This window comes from Aedes aegypti, chromosome 2 (genome assembly GCF_002204515.2).
Source record: "Aedes aegypti strain LVP_AGWG chromosome 2, AaegL5.0 Primary Assembly, whole genome shotgun sequence".
NCBI classification, from domain to species: domain Eukaryota; kingdom Metazoa; phylum Arthropoda; class Insecta; order Diptera; family Culicidae; genus Aedes; species Aedes aegypti.
In genome coordinates this window covers 86,568,231-86,589,397 of record NC_035108.1, presented here as the reverse complement: position 1 = coordinate 86,589,397, position 21,167 = coordinate 86,568,231, and the positions used below count along the sequence as shown (strand labels likewise).

At 37.9% G+C, this 21,167-nt stretch overlaps 1 protein-coding gene across 8 annotated transcripts in view; it reads right to left on the bottom strand.

Annotated features, from left to right (window-relative positions):
- Positions 1-428: 428 nt before the first annotated feature.
- Positions 429-21,167, bottom strand: part of LOC5571818 (protein boule) — a 160,806-nt gene continuing 140,067 nt past the window's right edge. For 6 of the 8 annotated variants that reach the window (XM_021841438.1, XM_021841440.1, XM_021841441.1 and 3 more), the window contains 5 exons: positions 14,839-15,004; positions 13,942-14,001; positions 13,607-13,783; positions 3,649-3,682; positions 429-1,483 (listed from right to left, as the gene is read on the bottom strand). In XM_021841438.1, coding sequence (XP_021697130.1) covers positions 1,467-1,483; positions 3,649-3,682; positions 13,607-13,783; positions 13,942-14,001; positions 14,839-15,004 — 454 coding nt within the window. In that variant the 3' untranslated portion in view covers positions 429-1,466. The remainder of the gene's footprint in view (positions 1,484-3,648; positions 3,683-13,606; positions 13,784-13,941; positions 14,002-14,838; positions 15,005-21,167) is intronic. The other 2 variants (XM_021841445.1, XM_021841446.1) reach the window with 2 other exon arrangements.

Here is a 21,167-nt window from a genome sequence, read left to right as displayed (position 1 = left end):
CGTTGATGCTAACGGGTTGAGTGTGTGTGCACGTGTGCATGTGTGGGGTGCGTGGGTGTTCAGCTGGAATCGAGGGGTGATAATGCATCATTGCACTTACCAAAGTCGGTTCTTCAAGCGTCGTCGGTATGGGATAAACGTGCTGCATTGTTTGGTACCAGTATCATCTACCCTTGTATTCTTGTGTGGTATCTATGTAACTGAAGTATAGCTACTACTCGGTGTATGTTTGAGTGTGTGTGTTTTTTTATTACGTCTGTGTATGTTTATGTTACGTGATGGTTTGTAGTGCTCCTCTGTTATCAGTTTTGCATTTCATTACTGTACGCTTGTATATATATTCTATGTATATATGTATATGGATTTTTATGCACTTGCATTTATTTTGCTTATAAATATTTGCGTATTTCTTACTCAAATATAATGTGTCCAGCTACCGTTACTCGGATCAGTAGTGTATTTTTTTTATTCACGTGTTTTTCGCATACTTTCCTAATATTTATCTGACTTGCTTCTCCTGCCTCTTCTTCGATACTCCTCTCTCCATCATCACTACGCTACAAATAGTTTGTTAATAAGTTATAATATGATCACTAGTGTAATAATGATAATATCGCTCAACAATGGTTTACTTTAAAAAGTAAAAAAAAAAAGTTTCAACAGTTCGGCAACGATCGATCGGTAAAAGCCCGATCCTTATCCGATTTTGCTCGCTGCCGCTCACATTCGTTCATCAAGATCATAAAGCGGAATCGCTGTCTTTTGTTCATCTACAACAATAATCGAATCACATCGGCTCTCTCTTCTTGGGGGGAGAGCAATCAAAGTCGCTGAGCGGACATCTACTCGGACCTTCTCCTGGCAGCATCCCAATAATATACGGTAAGAATGCGTTGTTGTAGTGGCTGTTTTTACTGCTGCTGCCGTTATTACTGTGTATAAATATCGCTTATTAAGATCGTAAACTATTCGATGTTAGCCTCCTTCCACCGTCGGCCCGCTCTCTCACTCTCCACACCTTACAGTCCAAATCCTTTGGCACACACTACGCCCACTCCTCCCTAGACCAGGGGGCTTTGATTGTGTCGGTAGCCGAGAACGCCCTCCGTCGTCGATTGGTGACGCTAAATATGCTTCTTCTTCCTTCTGGTGACCGTTTAGCTATTTATTGCATTTTTTTCTGCTTTCTTTATTAGGGTTAATCATTTATGCTAATGGATTCTTTCTTTGCCTCTGCTGATTACTAATTTAATATAGTAATAGTTGTAGTATAATAGTAGACGTGTGTGTTCTCGAGTGCAAATTTGCTCTCATCTTTGTTCTTTTGCTCTTTTTGTTTTTTTTTGTGTAGCGGATTCGGTTTTGGTTGTTGTATAAATATTACTCATGATAATAAATAAGTTTCTGATTTTGTTTTTTTTGCTAGGTTGTGTTACAAGACTTCTCAACACCACTCTCTTTATTCTTTAACAAGGATATATTCCTGCAAGTAAAAAAACGACAATCACAGGACAAAAAAGAGAAAAAGAAAAAAAGAAGAAATTGGTGTGAATGATGTGTGATTTCCGTTGCTATTGGATTTGGTTTTAATTTTGCATTTTTTGCATGATCATGGTTGTCGAAGCAATCAGAAGCTGAGTTTATCGAAAGAATACTCCTGCTTACTTTGCCAAGTTTATGGCTTGCTATAGAGAAATGTTTACATACGGCTTTATTTTTTCGAAAAACATGACGCCAATAGGTTCATCACTTTGATTTCAATAACACACAGGATTTTATGGCTCAAACACCAAAACCTCACTATTTTATTAATTTGGGGTTGCTGAATTCATTACGGTTGTTGAAAACATTATAGCACGTCAAGTTTTTGAGATTTATTTGCCGCATAAAATTAATAATTTGTCGATTTTAGCCAATTAACATGCATGCTAACCAGCTTGTATGGCTTAACTTACCACAAAATTCATACTTTATTATGTGCTAAAGAACACTCATCAATAAAGTTAATAATACTTTCAATGCTTTAGAAAAGTATTGTATTTTTTAAAATAAAAAACGAAGTATTTTGTATAGAGTCTGTACGCATATTGAAAGAATCGATTAAGTCGAAAAAATATATTTCAAACCAAACTATTGGATACATGAAACTTGAAGTTATTTCGTGTATGTTTATAAAATCACTACAAAAAATCGATTTATCGTAGTTTAAAACTTATCTAAACATAAATGGAAGCAGTGTTTTGCAAAACTTTGGAGACATGTAGCTCAAAATTGTGACGTGGTGGAACATTTATGAGAACAACGGCAGATTCAGCAGCCCCAAATTCACTAGAGACACATTATACTAATGAATTTTGGATCTAGAAGGAATTTCTTGACAAGTATTTCCATGAGTTTGTTAAATTTACTCGGGGTGAGAAATTCAAGAATCTTGCAGAATCTTGAACATGATTTTCACGAAAAAAAGAATGTCCACGGTATCTTCAGTATGTTTTCAGGGTTTTCATGTATCCTTGGGTGCATTTCATAAAATACAAAATATCGTTCTTACAGATTCCAGAAAACGAATTTCAAATAAATCTAGGGCGAATCCTGAAAATGATTCCCACAGACCATGGGAGGAGTTTTCAAGTAAAAGGCTAGTCAATTTGTCTGGATATTGACACGTAGTTTATCAGTAAATGTCCTACTTTCTTCCATTGAATAAAGCAATGTCGTGAAATCATGACTTATTATGCAACGCTTTGTTATTTCGCTACTCTTTTGAGTTGTGTAATGAATCATTACAAACAATTTCTGATAATATCTCATCTCGATATGACTTATGAGAGCCTCAAGTGACCTTTTACGAAAATGCTTGAAAATTGATAAGCAACTCGAAGCAGAACTCGATTTTTTACTGCAATTTTCGTAGCTATCCAACTCGGCAAGCCATGTTAGATAAATGTGCGGTGTTGTGAAAATCTTCGATTTGCACCTTGCTGCATAAACCATCATGTTATACTTTGTTTAATTTACTGTAAAAATTTTCTCTGTCCGTTCTTTTTGGTGTACTCTCAGCGAATTTTCAAATTACTCTTTAGTTTTTAATTGATTCCTACAAAATGCTTACCAGGAAAAGCACCATTAAACAACAATTCGAAACAAACATCTCTCAATAAACATTTCCCCAATGCCTATCTGTGCTCGACCTTCCCTACCAAGTCAGGGTTCAACCTCACCCTTTTTTTATCACAACATTCTTTTCCGCCGTAATTCGATAGCAGTATGATTCGCATAACAAATAATCGCAATAAATTAGTATAAATAAAACAAACTTAAGAAAAAAATCATCTTTCAGCAAAAGTTTTCTTGTTGCCATCATTGCATTAAAAGCGCTAAGTGAACTGAGGACACAGAACTCAATTGTAACCGAACGGAACCGATCGACTGAAATCGGGGAAAAGTAGTTCAAGTAGCACTAATCAACTATAAATTTTAACAAAAAGATTAACTAAACTAAACTAGCTGGCTGCTTGGCATTTTGTTTTGTTTTGTGTGTGTGGCTTCGTTAGTCTACACCGCTCGTCACTATTTTGCTTGCTTGCACGTTTTGCACCGGGCGCATCCCACATAGGCTTCGAGATGTACACGTCGAAATTTACATACCTTGATAGTTCTGAGGCCAAATTGTCGGTACATTCTGAAAGAGAGAAAAAAGATGGATGGATTGTTCCTTTTTGGTTGGATCAAAAGGGACTCCAACATACGGCTGAAACATAAAAAGCTGATTATTCATAAGGCTGAATACGAAAGGGTGAAAACCGGTCATCATTATAAAAGTTTCAAAGAATGAAAGGCTGAACATATTCAATATGAGTATGAGCATGAGCATGATTGACCGACCGCAGTTGCTACTCTGTTATTGCAAGAACAGCTGTACATATTCAATATGATTGAAACACTATAAAGAATGTGCATAGTACCCTCGTGCTGTGCGTACACAAGTTTTTTCTGCTCTTGGATGTTGTTAAAACTACCTAAAGCAATAAAACAGTAAGGTACAGTGGGGGAAGTGTATCAGTGGGGTAAGTGGATCATTTGTCAATATAAAGCATAAATACTTGAATATGTTGAATGTTTTCGCACCATTGCTTCGTTTTAGGTTATGTTTTTACGCCCACACTGATACTATTGCAAAACTGGTACTACACGTACACTAACACAAGCAAACTTGTTAGCTGCAAAAAGTAATTAATTTGAAAATTGTTTTCCATCAATCAAAAATCCATTGTATCTCTGTCTAAAAACGAATTCTATTTTTTTTTCGACACATGGTGAGCATTTCAGTTCTAACTGAATGAATCACAATGAAAAATATTTCATTTTTATAAATAAATACAAATATATTGGACATGGTACACTTACCCCTACGTTTTAATGGGGTGGGGTAAGCGGATCAAGAATGATTATCATTTATTGGCAGACTGCTTACGAGAATTTTAATAAGCTTTAATATTCGCAAATGTTGTTTTTCTTTATTTTGTTCCATTCCCAGCTTGAATTTGTCAAATTGACCATAGAAAATTTGAATTAATCTACCTTAAAGTTTTTTTTAACCTTTCTGGTATAAAAAAATATAAAAAGAATAATAATTTCAAAATTCAAAAAGGGGCCCAGATAGCCGTAGCGGTAAACGCGCAGCTATTCAGCATGACCATGCTGAGGGTCGTGGGTTCGAATCCCGCTGGTCGAGGATCTTTTCGTAAAGGAAATTTTCTCGATTCCCAGGGCATAGAGTATCTTCGTACCTGCCACACGATATACACATGCAAAAATGGTCATTCGGCAAAGAAAGCTCGCAGTTAATATCTGTGGAAGTGCTCATAAGAACACTAATCTGAGAAGCAGGCTTTGTCCCAGTTGGGACGTAACGCCAAAAAAAAGAAAAAAAGAAATTTCAAAATTCACACGAAACTTTTCGTGGTTTATCTAAGTTGAGTTGTAAAAGAGCAAAATATACTAATTTTCCAATCGAAAGCATAGTATCGTACCTTATTTGACCATATAAATTGTTCTAGACAGACGATACACATATATCCATAAATAAAATAGAACGATTTCAGTTTGTTATTCGAAAGTAAATGTAACTAATATGTTTAAACCAAGAGTGTTTTTCGAAAATATCGTTAGGAATTATCTTACAATAGTTCTGTATAACTTATGCGCATAAATGGATGAATTTTCTCCAAATTTTTCTACTTACAATGTATTTTTTTTTGTTCAAATTAGTATGAGCTAATATATACATACTTTTTATTATATTTTGATTAAATAATGATAATTTTTAATTTTAAAGTACGAAACGAGGGTTATATGATTCTTATTAAACATAATCACACTACATTTGTTTCAAGAACAGATTTTTTTTAATGGTGATCCACTTACCCCACCATGGTGGTACAAGTGGATCATTTGGCGCAAATTTTTAAGTCTCTCATACTCAATAGATAACAATCAGAAAAATCGAAATAAATGACGATTTGAAGTATAATAGTCCCTCTTTTGTTATCCACAGAAAAAGTTTGAGTTACATTATTCACGTTAGCTGTACATAACAATGAAGCTAACTATTGATTTTTCTGTATCCACTTACCCCACGGTACCTTACTTCTCAGTTCTACAATAAAACAGAGCTTTCATTGCTGTAAACGGTACTTTTCAGTTCTATTTTTCTACTATTGTTTACTTTACGACCCTTGTTAGGACCTTCAATTTTTTGTTGGACCCGTTAGTGAAAGCTAGCGATGGTAATCCTTCTTGGACACGTCTTGGGAAAAAAAACCTCTTAGAAGGTCTCTTCTTCTTTCGGTTATTCACTAAACATGGTTACATTGTTTCCATACGTGGCAAAAATGGAAGAAAGGACGTTTCTCTGGAATGCGCGCTTTCTTCCAAGGTGAAATGGTTAATGTTGACAATTGCATCGAAATCGAAGCAGCCTCTTGCCCAGGTTCTTTGATTCAAGTGAGGATACAAAAAGTGCCGTCAATCGTGATCAGCTGTTCCAAATTTGGAGGATTTGGGCAGGATATCTTGAACTCCAGCATTCAAGGTTTCTTCCAAATCGCAAAGAAAAGAGACTATCGCGTTTTGCCGGAAACTCCTAAAGATCGCGAACTACTTCTCAAACATCTTGAAGAGAGGAAGCACAAATTTCTTACATATGACAACAAAACTGAACGTTTGTTCAAGGTCGTCTTAAACGGTCTCTCAAGTGACAATAAATCACCTGGAGAGATCAAAAATGGAATAAAAAATGGAATAAATTGTTTATGGTCTCCCCCGTCCTCACAGTACGAACGAAACCTGTAAAATTATAGCGAGTCGAATGTAACAAAAGGACTCCATCACTGGTTCCGGTAGGGGTGTAACGTCCGCACAATCGGCTGCCCGAGGCTTTCTTCGTTTTTCTTAGTGTTCTTATTGCACACTCATCGTTTACTTCATCTTCCAGAGAGAAAAGGAATGTGAAAATGGTGTTTGAGATGTAAAACATCTGAGTAGGGCCGTTCTATGAAGGGACTGATGCATCGTGGTTTCGTTTGTTAAAGGAAGTGCTAGTTTCAGTAGTTTGACGTGATGTTTGAGAGACAACAGAAGACATGCTGTCGTCGGTTGATGTCCCGTCTTCATTGGAGTTCTTGCTCCGCTTTTTTCGTACTTGATCCTTCAGGTTCTCGGTTTTGGCTGTGTCGTTTGATGATACGACGTTTTTCACGCAGCTAGAAGTATTTCGACTGATCCACTCCTATATTTTTGCTGCCAGTTTCGGATCGGTAGTGGAGATCGATTCCTGGGATGCGGGAATTTCGTCCTGGGATTCCATGACCGAAAAATTTTCTCGGGGGATTTCAGTTTCGAGAACTTGTTCGTTTTTTCGTTCAGTTTGGAAATAATCTGGTCCTTTATCTCTACTGTTTGCTGCAACCTCTGAACAGTAGCAGTCTAATCAGCCACCTGCTTGATGAGTTGCTCCATTGTACCATGTTCTCGGACCTTATCTAGGCGTTCGCCAACACTAGGGCCTCGAAGAGCGGTTTCCATTTCTGAAAATTCTTTTATCTTTAGCCATTGAATTCACCTACATTTGGTGGATAGCTGCCTTCAGGTTCTCGATTTCTGCGTCCTTGCTTGCGTTGGCCACACTAGAATAAGTTCCGGCTCTGGCACTGGAGTTTTAGCGAGTTTTATATTCTCATCTCGCCTGGGGGTAGGAGAAGTTGTTGTCGATCTTTATACGCAGAATGTCAATTTCCTCAAGATAGATGGGACATTTCCGGCTTGAGACGGAATGGTCATCGACAGTTCTTACAAAAGATCAGATCATACAATCAGTACATACAATCTTGCTTGTATCTTGAATTTCATCAGGGGGGCAGCTGTTGTAAATGGCTGCAGTATCTTTTTCTATTGCAGTGGGGTTCTGGACTTGATTCTCTGGGTGCACTTTGCTGCATCTACCGCAAATACGATGCGGTGCAGTGCATCGCTTACCGGTATGACCAAAGGCCCAGCACCGGAAGCATAACATCGGCGACGGATAGTAGTTCCTGGTCTTACACTGTGTCCAGCCGAAGTCAACATGATCCGGGATCACCGAAACACTCATGGTTAGTATGATTGTTGGCGTATTGACGAACAATCTATTCGGCAGACGACGACAAATTCGGCGTAGGTCCTTAACCCCATGGGAGGCAAGTTGGCTCTTCAAGTAATCATCGTCGAGACCAACCACGTCATGGTAGGAAACAACGCATTGCCTCTGATTCAGCTGCGGGTGCTTTGTGATTGCTACAGGTGTTCCATCGTAAAGTTTTTCCATGCGAAACAACTTGTTGAAATGGACCGCACTTTGTACCAGTCTTGGGAACTGTGACCACAATTCACCACAGTTCATCCATTCTGCCATTCAACCAAAACACAAAGCAGCAGCAGCATCAATATCTTCAGGTGTTGCGCTGCCAACGGTTCACACACTGCTTGACTGTTTTTGTCTCTCCACTATGACCGTTTTCGGGCAGCCATTCCAAGGTGAATGATTGAAAAAAGTGTTAAATCATTCAATCGCTAATATTTCGCTAGTGTTTTCAACTAATTGAAATCTATTAGCTCTAACAGAAAGAGCACAATCATTCCGTTGCGATACATATAAACAAGTTCAATTTCATGCTACCTTTATCGAGCAAAAATGTAAAACCCCGAAAACCGCAAAAATCGTGTCACCACTGTGCTCGAGTCATTTCGCATTCGGGGTTGAAAAACGTTAGGAAGAAGAAGATTACAGTTTTGAAGAGCCGTGACATTTTTTGGTTTTGAACGGTCATGGTTTGCTTTGGATTTTGATGGTCGTGTAGAAAGATGTAAATGTAGAGGCGGTAAATGTTTGCTCCAGTACTTTTCTCATCACTGCTTTGTACCGTGAGAACGTACGAGACGCCACGGTTCTCCTTGAATGCTCCGAAGATCCGTGCTCCAACATGCTTCTCCATTGAGATGCACAGCAGGTATGGATCCTGAGGCATCGATCCAGATGTGGCCAACATTTTCAAGTACTGGAGCACACCTGCAGTTCCATCCCAGTCCATATACGATGGGAGTGTTGGTCCCATGTGCTCACCATGTCACCAGTTCATTCCACTACTGTGTCCGCCACCTGAGCCCCCAGGGTACCCTGGACGGAAGACGGCCATTAGCCAGCTCTATGCCGGCAGCGCAGTGGTTATGTATTCTCTGCCAGACCGCTGGGTACCACTGGGTCTACCTAGGTAGGCTGCCGACCAATACCTGTTAGTTGCGGAATACTCAAAATGGAACAACGAACAATGCCTTTTTCCCCTCAAACACAACTATCGAAATCGGTTGATCACCACGTGTTTCTTTCATTTGCCCTAACGATACAGTGGGCCCTTGCGTGTAGCCCGATAAAACCATTCGGGAAAACACTCAAACAATAGGACAGCGTATAAGCCCCGATGGGGAGCACTGATATGCTGTCAACTGAGATAAATTATAATCATGCGCAATCACAAGCTAATTTTCTTCCGTCAGGTAGCCGTTCGAATCTTTTAATTTCGAAAGGATCTACCAAAGCAAACTGGTATGCCGATATTGCTACGGGTGTTTCAAATCAAATGGAAATGTCCTTGCCGTTGCAGGCATCTCCTAGACCGTCTCTTCATCAACGAATTATCCCAACAAAAAATCATAAGAACATGCACTGCCCATACTCGCAATACAGTCCCATTAGGAAAATCATCATGTCGAGAAAAACGCATCTGAACATAATTGAAAAAGTTTTCGTAACACCGCTGCTGGGAGCAGAAAAATCTGATGGGAAATCTCGACACATTATCAATACAATATAATAAAATATTCAACAACTAGAATATTGTTAATGCGATTATTTACAATGTACAAATCCAAGATACTAGCTAGTGGGACACGTTATCCGAGTACTTCTCTCACCAAATTCAAATATACTCGCATACCAGTCCCATTATTAGGGGCTCGCTTACTTTGTTATTGCGCACCTTGACACATTTATTGCCAAGTTTACTACAGATTCCTAGGCACTTTTCCTTTTGCTACCATTAGTGCTCTCAACTTTTAATTTCAATAGTTCCTACAAAGTATTAAACTATACGGTGGTGGTAGTGATAGTACTGAAGACATTCCTGGGTTTGCTGGAAGCGTTGCAGCCGGCCAATAAGAAAAGTATTCTGGATTCACCTGCAGTAGCTTTATGTTGGATTTGAAACATAGATACTCCAGCGAGCATGTTTTGGTTAGTCTGATTTCGGCACAGCTGTTGGACATTTCTTAGATATGCATAATGCTGACTTATTATATCTTCTCATTACATATCGCAAACACACCGTTTAACAAGTCGACGATACCAGTTGTGATGCGCGTACTCCCATGTTGGCCCAAAAAGCCTTCCCCTTCATGTCGTTGGAAAATGAACCTACCGGACATTTCGTTCAAAATTGGTCAGAGGACGAGAATAATGACAGCTTTAGACTTGCCTTGGAGCGAAGCTATTTATTTATTACTAGTGGTCCCGGCAAACTTCGTCTTGCCATCAAGTAGGCTGTTGAAAAATGTCATGGAAACTTCCATACAAAAAGACACATTAGTACTCTCCCGTTTTACCAAATTTTCCGAAAACTTCCTCAAACTTTTTCGTGACACGAACACGTTGGAACCCTTCAAGAAAACGACAGTGAAAGAATTGTGTAAATCGGTTGTCCCATTCTCAAGCCATTTAGTGACATACAAACACCACTCCATTTTTATTTATATAGATTTTGTTTAGCCTCTCGCAAGGATTAACATTTAGATGTTTCCATCATTAGTCGCACCAGATACATTCTGAGAAAGAATCAAGTCATGTCAAACAAGAACAATATTTTTATGGAATAAAGATGGTTTAAAACACTGTCATTTTTGGTATTCCTTTTTCTTATCGGATGAAAACTATGGTGCAAAAAATTACAAAGATCATAACAGAAATAAGTTTGCTTGAATTTCATTGTAATCTATCTTTGTCCATACAAAAAAAAAAATTTTGAGTACGATACCAAGAAGTACACTAATAATTAACATGGTTCATGAAAAAAACTCAAAAGTGATGAAAATTCAAATGGGACTGTTATGCGAGTATGGGCAGTGCACATACCTCTAGTAAAATATTGCCTTCTGATTGTAATTTTTTAACTAAACAATTGATTCAAATGGTTGATGCAATTTTCAAAACCACCCCAATGGCTGAAGCAGACCAAATTGGTGAAAATTGTACTAATAAAATTGTTATCGGATAACGTTTTTCTAATAGATCCATTTTTTATATTTTGAATCGGAACGCTCGTTCTTTGGATGGTAAAGAGGACGAGATGTTTAATTTTCTAACAGCTAATAACACACATAGCAGTTATTACTGAAACTTATTTGAAACCTTGATCAAAACTCAAAAGAGAACCAAACTTTTTTGTTTAAATTGGAACCCACGACCCTCAGCTTGGTCTTGCTGAATAGCTGCGCGTTTACAACATTTTTAATATTCTATGTAAATTCTACTATGTCTTACATCAGTCATTTCAATTCCATTACAAGACAACCTGACAATTTGTTGGCTAAAGTTATAATTTGTTTGCTCAGTTATAATTGTTAAACTGCGATTTGCACAACCAATTTCGGGAAACAAAACTTTGTGTGTTAACCACATTTAATCACTTTTGTGATTCTTCATTCACGAGATTCTATACAGTTTTTTCTCAAATTCCGAACAGACCATGTCTTTTATCTTTTTTATACTTTGGGAGTTGTAATGATTCTCTAGTTTAAGGCCAGTAAAATTAGCTCAGATATAGGTATTTATATGCAAAATTATTCATGATTATAGACGATGATCTCTAACACTTGACAAATTCAACAAATTATTACTAACTAATAAGCATAAGCATAGATGACCGTACAATTCGTAGTTGCTACTCCGTGATTGACTTGAACAATCGAAATTGCACAGAGAACCAATGAACGGGGCTTGGGATTAGCTTACCATTCTCAATGTGCACAATTCGAGAGCTCAGAATATAATGAAGTCAATAACGGCGCCGGCCACATCCTTACGGTCATCGAGGAGGGGAAGGGATTTTAGCGTGACTACCGTTATTACCGAGACCGAGATCACCTCTGCATCTCCACAGTTGTCACAGGAAGTATTTTTGTTGGTGGGAAGGTTTGAAAAGTTACATGATCAGGATTCACCTCGGTAAGCGATGCGACTCATGAAACTGTGACAAATGAGTATTCTTGATAACAGTTCTTGCCGACACACGGAGTGACGAACCATTCATTATTTATGTATTTAATTCACAAACATTGCAAATTTAACAAATTATTACTAACTAATTGCGAAAAAGCTCATAAACTTGCTCTGCAGTTTGAAAGCGCGTGCAATTTTGAATTAAAATTCACTTATCCAATTGAAAATCAAGTTACTCAGGACATCGAAAGCATTCTCATTCAAGAGAAAGTTTTCGAAAATTTATTGGGGACTGATTTGGAAGAAGTGAGAATCATTATTAAAACAAATTCAAAAATATGAAAGACCCGGGCGATGATGGAGTTTTTACATTCTCATCATGAAACTTCTAGAGAATAGCTTGTCGTTCTTGGTTTGTATATTTAACAAATGTTTTCAGCTGGCATATTTTCTTGACGAATGGAAAAATGCCAAGTTTGTACCAATTTTGAAACCGGACAAAAATCCTGCAGAAACTTCTAGCTATCGTTCAATCAGCTTGCTTTTCTCCATGAGTTAGCTTTTTTAAACGATCGTTTTGAACAGAACGATAGTCCACATCAACGGAAATTCAGTTTTTGTCAATGAACAGTTTGGATTCCAACATGGACATTCGACCACTCACCAACTTTTACGTGAAATAAATTTGATTCGTTCAAACAAATCTGAAGGCTATTCTACTGGTCTTGCTCTTCTGGAAATAGAAAAAGCATTCGACAGTGTTCAACATGAAGGCTTGATTGTAAAATTTAAAAACATTCGTTTTCCAACATATATTATTAGAATAATTCAAAGTTATCTATCAGATAGTACACCTCAGGCTAATTATCAGAGCTTCAAGTCTGAAAGACTTCCTGTAAAAGCTGGTGTTTCCCAAGGCAGCATTTTGGGAAAAATACAATAATTTCACATCTGTCTTACCAGAGTTACATCAGAAATGTCAAAAATCTTTGTTTGCGGATGACACAGGCCTCTCCGACAAAGGACGAAGCCTGCGTTTCATCTGTAGTAGATTGCAAAAAAGTTTGGATATTATTTCTACATACTTGCAAAATTGGAAAATTTCTCCTAATGCTTCCAAAACACAACTTAGAATATTTCCACAAAAGACCAAAATCTCTTTATTTTAAACCTCTAAGTAGACATTTGGTCACGATTAGAGGGGTTTTAATAAGCTGGTCAAATGAAGTTAAGTATCTAGGTCTCATGCAAGATACAAATTTCAACTATGTCAAACAAACATCAACTATACAAATATTTGAAATGTCTGTATCCACTTACTAATAGAAAATCGAAACTTTGTCTTAAGAACAAGCTTTTGATCTTCAAACAAATTTTCAGGTCTGCCATGTTGTATGCTGTACCAATATGTACTAGCTGTTGTAATGCCAGCAAGAAAGCTCTGTGGAGGATTCAAAATAATATTTTGAAAATGATTCTGAAGCTCCTTCCCTTGTATAAAAGTAATGAGTTACAAAGAATATCAATTGTTGAAAATTGTGTTTGCCTACATCTCGGTTAAATAAACAACCGGACTCGGCATTGAAGGTTATCGAGCTTTAAGTTTTTCTGTTCTTGGCAAATCGTTTTGCTGAGGTCGGTGAAATAATTTAACTCTACTCATCCTTTCGATCGTTCAACCTTATGTTTCCAGCCTTTTGTGATTTCAGCCCTCCATATGCATCCTGACCCAAGATGGGAAATTGATGGGCTCTCAGGGCGGTTGGCTCAAGTTCTATTTTCGTTGTTTGTATGATTTACCATTGGCACGCTGTAGTACTGGTAGAACGGCTGGTAGGGCGTCATCGTCGGAGGATAGATTGTTGGCACACCGGGCGGATAGACTGCCGTCGCAAACTGCTCGATGGGGATGTTGTTGATCGTCGGCGTCGGGGGTGTGGCTGCGTAGTACACGGCACCGTTCGTCGCGCAGATTGTCTTTTTTTTACGGTGGATTAGGTGAAAACAGAAAGAAGAAAAGATGTTCATTGTGAGAATCGAGAGTTTGTTTAATCTACGCCTACGCTTGAACATTATGATGGGAATGGTGAAAAGTTCGGTGCATATATTCGCCAAACAACATGGTGCCAACTTACTTGCTTCTTAATCGCTGGTGCTATGTTTAGCTTACGGTCCCTCAGCACGATACAGTCTCCCTGGATTTGCGTGAGTAAGAACCGCAAACAGCAACGGAACGGCAACGGCAAACGGAACGAAGGTGTGTGGTTGAAGGTGATGAAGTTTGAACAGAGTCGTGTGTTCAGGTTGGTCACGGCACGGAAAGAAACAAGAAAAAGGGATAACGAAATTAAGCATCCAAACTTTTCCTGGGACCTCTTAATCCGTCCATTAACATAATTTGCAATTAATTTGGATTGCGAACAACGAGCTACAGTACAACACATCCGGTGGGGGGATTCGTGGTGAGGGATGTTCAAGTTACAGGTGTTTTAAAGTTGATGCGATACAGGACTGGTACATATGCCTTTGAAAGTATGGCGGAAGTGATAAGACTTTGAATTAGATTTTGACTCAGTAAGTCAGTAAGTCGTCCTATATCTAGTTTTATCAACAATGCAGATTTTTTAGTTATGATCAAAAGAATGTTTAGGATACTCCAAAACTTGAACATTCCACACACGCAACACCGGGTGAACTTATAAATATACATAATCACGCACATATACAGCAAAAGGTTCTTTCAGGAAATAGGGAAGTGACTTGAACTTCACTTCCAAAGCGGCCGGGATAATCAAAACAAAAGGGCGGAAGCGAGAGTGGGAGGGGTCAAGAAATTTAGCAAACAATGAGGTAACGAAAGCACAACACAGCGCAGAAATCTACCAGCAATAATAATGAAAAACTTTTCCTCTCAAGTTGTGTCGGTATACTTATCGGGGGGAGAGCTTGACGCACTTGGGATCGCTCAGTATACAGGCGGTACACAGAATGCGATGCTGAGTAGTTTGTTAGCGTTTGATTTTGGGCCGTACCTTCATACTTACATCGCTCTGCAGTCTTTGTGCCTCGTGTTCGGTTTCGAACGTTACGAATCCGTAGCCTTTGCTGACGCCCGCCCGATCTACGATGATTTTCGTTGACTTGACGTTGCCGTACGAGCTGAATAACCGGCACAGTTCCGCTTCCGTCGTGTCGCCACTGTGAGAAAAGGAAACACCAAACGGAAAAGTTAGAGAGTTCGCTCGAAGAGTACACACTCCACTCTACTACAATGGGTTATGGAAAATGATATTGCGAATGATGATGATGGTGGCGAGATTGTCCGACATTTCATCGATAACCTGTTCCCCGAATACAATTTCCCTGAATGACGTTTTTCCCTGAGAGTTTTCCCGAAAGAACTGCTCCCTCGAAAATTATTTTTTCCGAATGTACCCATTACCATAAAAAATCATAATCTACATACTGAGAGCTATTCATGATTCTGCTTCCAAAACATGCTAACTTTTGATGAAGCTGGTGAAATTTATCTTATATCTATCTTTATAAATAAAAATGGAATGGTGTTTGTGTGTAGGCAATGTTTAGAAAAGTCTCTTATTTGTCATTCTTAATGGGAAATAAGTCTATGTATCTAAATGGTTGAAGACGGTATCCGTGTCTTTTTTAATCTGGAAAATGTATTTGAAAAAAGCTTTCGAAGAAGCGATTTTTGGGAAAAAATCATTCGGGGAAATGCTTTTCCGGGAAATGTCGGACAATCGTGCGGCGATGGTCGTCATGGTGGCGAGGATGATGCTTTCAGGGTTGAATAACGAGACTTTTCAGCTGATTCAATTTACACAACCAAAGTTGCTCGTCGTCGTCGTCGTCGTCATCGTTTGAATTCTCCGCCACCGCCCAGAGGATGAATTATAGATTTTGTTTGGTTAATTTTCAGCAAAACTTGAAACGGTTATGGAAATTTATGGTGGTTACGATGGAAGCAAAGTTGAATGGAAATTTTAATAATTCATTGCGGGAGAATGAACACAAAAGACAAAATTTATCTGCAATTTTGTGGATCGGAAAAACGACATCCAAAATGCATTTTAGAACGCTGATTTAGTTTAAGGGAAACGCTTAACGTTTCAATATTACATATATCTATACATATATTTTACATTTTACTACAATTAGCTGTAGCTAATGATTGTGCTCTGGCAAAGAGGATAGGCCCTCTACAAGGCCGAATAAAAATATACGTCATGGAGCATTATTTTACTTCTATATTTTATCGAGAGAAATCCTGAATGTCGGTTTTGGTGCTATGACAGGAAAATTTAAAATATCAATAGCGATAAACTCCAAAAACTTGCTGTGCAGTTAGATAGCACACAATCTGAATGTAGGACTCACGAGTCCATGCGTAATAGACTGGCCTTTAAACAAAAAAGTTTTAAAACTTAACGGTGCCCCTAGATATAAGCTTTAGGGTAAGAAAAACGCACTCTCAAAATTTCAACTCAATTGATTGCTCCACCAGCTGGCGCATTCGATTTGAAGTTTGTATGGAATATTCTTCTCATATATATTGAAAATTGACCATATGTCACTGTTTCGTTCCGTATACTAATTGATCGCGTTCAATTAAGCCCAGAATGACAAATACACTAGTTGGCACCCTAATGAACATAATTGCAGAAGGTTGTATCTGGATTTAATCTCGTTTTCATTACTCTTTCAGTTGTTGAAAGTTAGGCTTAGATCAGCACTCCCGTACAGTCACTTTTATGCATGCATACTTCAGTATTGCATGATATACTTCAGATGGTTAAAACACCAACTTTATTAATTTTGATCATGGTACAATCTTCTACAATATTCTTCGCTATTACATCAAGTAGTGTTTTTGACATTCTGGATCCAATTGAACGCGATCACCAATTTTCCTGAACCAAACAGTAGATGATATGCTGTTGCTCATATGTTTGAGCTGAAAATCCCATATTAACTTCAATTCAAATGCGCCAGCTCATGGAACGACCAAATGAGCTGAATTTTTCAGAAAGGCTTCCTCTAACCCCAAGGAATAATCCTGGGGGGTGCCCCGTGGAATCATACAACTTTATTTTTCTCCCATACTGAGCTGGGCCAGTCTAATGCGTAAATGAAATTTCTCAGGATTCTGAAATCATGCTTAATCAAGAGAGCATTTTTGAGGGAGTGATTCCGAAGAAGTGAGAACTGTTATTTAAAAATTAAAAAAAAATATGAAAGCCCTTTGCGATGATGATTTTTTTCCTTATCAACAAAGCTCATGTTTTCTTTTGTAAATTTTACAACTGTACACAATTTATGTATTCTATAACTTGATGGATTCCTAGGTCTTTTAAAATGTCCATACATCGTGCTCTCCAATTAATATTTCCGTAACTCGTGTTCTTTAAGCCGAAGGAAGTGTACTGAAAATTTCCCTCTATAACTCGATCTATTTCAAATCCCTCTTATTCGGTGAAACCTGGTCTACTGCTTATATGGAAGCCAATAAAGACTTTCAAATTGCACAGACAGTTGAAATACATAACAAAACATATTGATTGTCAGTAAAAAAATAACACATAATTTGTCATGCATGTGTCCATTTGGACTCTACGACACTACCCCGAATGCATAACATTTTGAGACTTACTCTAGTTAGAGAGTGGGGATATAATTGTACGATTGAGTTTTTAACGAGTTAGGCTCAACAATGTATTTTTCAAATATTAGAAGATAAAAAACAGCTTGTTTTTCAGCATACTATGTTTTGTTTGTTTCTTAAGGTGAAGATGAATCGAAGCCAAACCTCCAATTTTCAAGAGCACGAATCTGGAGAACCGAACATCCGTTTGAGCTGAAAACCTAATTGATTGGCTAGTGACTAATCGATTATGTTTTCAGCTTACACGGATATTTGGTTCTCCTGATTTGTGCTCTTGGAAATTTGAGGTTTGGCTTCGATTTATCTTTACCTTAAAGATTTTGTACCGTAAACGATGGTACTGGAAGATCACCCTGAGATAGTCACTGCAAGAGTTGTTCTATGGTACCCGCTTGAAGACCAACCTGATAGACAACCGTTCCGATATAGCAAGGAAACGTTAATACTCTTCTACATGTTAGAAAAACGGGGGCCTCTGATTGCCGCAACAGTAAAAACTTTCGTTGGTTTGTGGGATCATTAATTTCAATTTCGATGAGATAACCACAGAAAAAAAATATTTTTTTGAGCATGAGCATGAGCATTAGCAAAAATGACCGTACAATTCGTAGTTGCTACTCCGTGATTGACCAGAACGATCGAAGTTGCACAGGGATTTAGTGAATGGGGCTTGGGATTAGCTTACCATTCAACAATGTGCACAAATCGAGAGCTCAAACTTAAGAAGTCAATAACGGCGCCGGCCACGTCCTTACGGTCATCGGGGAAGGGAAGGAATGTTAGTTAGACAACCATTGATTTTAGAGACCGAAGAATCTTCTGCATCTCCATAGTTGTCATGGAAAGGATATTGGGTTAGTGGGATAAGGTAAGGATCTGGGAGTCATCTTTAGTTGATGATGCGATCCTTGATATATTCACGCCTGACCGGATTCGCGATATTATTTGATAAATTAATTGTATGCCGAACAAATGTCCATCGTTCGCCCTCACAAGAGCTAGCAACGCGACCAAAGGATCAAACACTACTCCACAGAAAAAAAAAACAACAAAATATTTTTTTTTTATTTTTTTAATATTTAAGACAATGAAAAAACGATGATGGCAGAATAGTGGAGAGCAAACCTGTCTGTTTTAATACAAGAAGATAAAAGAAAGGGAAAATTTCTGATAAGAATTATAGCAGGATTCACTTTGGTGAATCTTGCTATAATTCTTATCTACATGGAGTGACTAGTTTATACACCGAAAACTTTAAAGAACGGTCTATTTTAGAAAGAAGGGCAATTTGTGGTGAAATGTTTGCAGATATTACGTGAATGATCACTGTAGCAACGTGATGCTATGGTACAACCTCTATTCATAAGAGAGGAAAACATTTGTTTAAAAACAAATGGAAATATGAACACCACCAAGAAGTCCAAATACCGGTGATCACGCAGCTATTCAGTAAGACCATATTGAGGGTTATGGGTTCGAATTCCTCCGATGGCGAATTTTATACATTGAACATTTCCTTGCCGTCCCTGAGCATAGAGGCACATGTACAAGAATGGAAAAATTGACAAGCTCTCAGTCAATAAAACGCTTATTGTATTAAATGCCCATTCCTCAAAATGTTTCAGCCCATACACAATATGCAGGATTTCCATACAAAAAATGGTACGAGGGGATGGGTAAGTGTCCAAAATGGCAATTTTTGGTGCTATGAAATATGTGAATGAATCCTTGAACTGCGAAAGTGAGCATCATCTTTAAAACCGGTGTAAGTGTGTTCTAATAAAACAAGCAGAAGAATCATCACTTTTTCGATACGTTTTAAAAATGTTCCTTTCGACTAAGCATTTGAATTTTGTCTAAAGAGATCAGCCTAAAATTTTGTATGTTTAATAAGGAGGTATTTTTTTTTCGTTTATCAACACAAACAATATTTTGTTTTTGGAGCTTTTGGTGTTGCTGAATAGCAGCGCGTTTACCGCTATGGCTTTCATCTAAAAGAATAAGAATTCTTCCAGAATTTCTTTGGCGAATTATTTTTTAGAAATTCCTGGAGGAACTTTTTTTGTAGAAGTTTTTTTTAGAGAAATCTGTGGATAAAATCCTGGAGAGATTCCTGAAGCAATCCCTGGAGGAAGCTCTAGAAAAAATCTAGATTAATCCCCATAGGAATATTCAGAAATCCTTGAAGAATCTCTGGAGAAGTTCTTGCAGGAGCCTATGGAACAATTTCTGAAGGTAACTATGTAGGGGAAAAGCACAAATTTTCGACCCATTTATGCGATTTTGACCTACTTTGTATGAAAATCTGAAAATTGGCACAAAATTCTTGAAGGTCGTAAATTAGTGCTTTTTCCCTAGATATATTTTTGGAGCAATCCTTGGAGCAAATTGCTGAAGAATAAATCTGGAGAAATTTCGATGGAGAAATTTCTGTAGAAATCCTAGGAGAAATATCTGAAGGAATTCATGAAGTGATTTTCCAAAAACAAAATTTACTACGATATTTTACTTAAGGAATATCTGTAGAAATGATAAATCCTGATGAAATTCCTGCAGGAATTCCAAGAACAACTTTTGGAAGAATCCTTGGAGGGTTTTTTGGAGGCCCAGGACGAATCCCTGGAGTAATTCCTGGGGAATTCCTGAAGGATTATTTGGAAAAATCCTTGTAGTAAGTCATGGTAACTATGGGAGAATTCCCGTAGAAAATTCTCAAGGAATGCCTTTGGAAATTTGTGAGTTGCAGGGCACTTGAAGGAATTCTTGCTGCAATTTTTTTCTTTTTAGAAAACCTGGAAAGAACTCTTGGACGTATCTCGAGAGGACTACTAACCAGACAACCTCGTATACGCACGTACAAACCAGACAACCAGAAGTATACGTACAAAGTCGCTTATTTGAACAAACTGCATCACTCTCGCACTACATGGTGGATAAAATCGTTTGATCGATGAATTTCATCGCATAAAACGCTATTTTATGAGTTTTTATGTACATTCCATTTCGTCCCGTATACTTGTATAAAGTAAGTCGGATCAAACCGTAGCAGCTGTCAAATAAATTTTGACATCATAAATTCAATCGCATAAGAGTACAGACTGATTCGCAAGAAAATCTACACATCTACTACCTTCTTTATTTTGCCTGTGTTGGTAGCAAAGCTCAAAGCTTTGAGCCAACCCTTTTCCAGTAGAGAAGCTTGGTAGAATACAGGACGCTTCGATGCTTACTGACTTTAAAATGACTTGCTCAATTTTCACCACTTAATAAAATTTAAATCTTGTCGTTCTCTTGCGACGCCTATCCACCTTTTCATTTCTATCATTTGCAAAAATCGTCTATAGACTCCCTTTACCTTTGAGTCACATGACCGATATAGCCAAAACAAAATAGAATATAAAACAATCACGGTCTATACCTTCTCCTATGTTACAGTGTGCAGCTAAATGACTGAAGACGGTGTCCGTGTCTTTTAAATTCAGATCTAAGTTTGATGAATGTAACATCTTTTTAAGTATTTATTTCGATGTATCCACCTAAACTGTTTAATTCATATTGCTCTTCGTGTTTTTCAGATCAGAAGTTCAATCATGGATTAAATATCCGGACATGCTGGAATCGAAATCCGGACATCTGTATAATTAGCACATTTATAAGCTTTGTTTTAGTGTATATTAA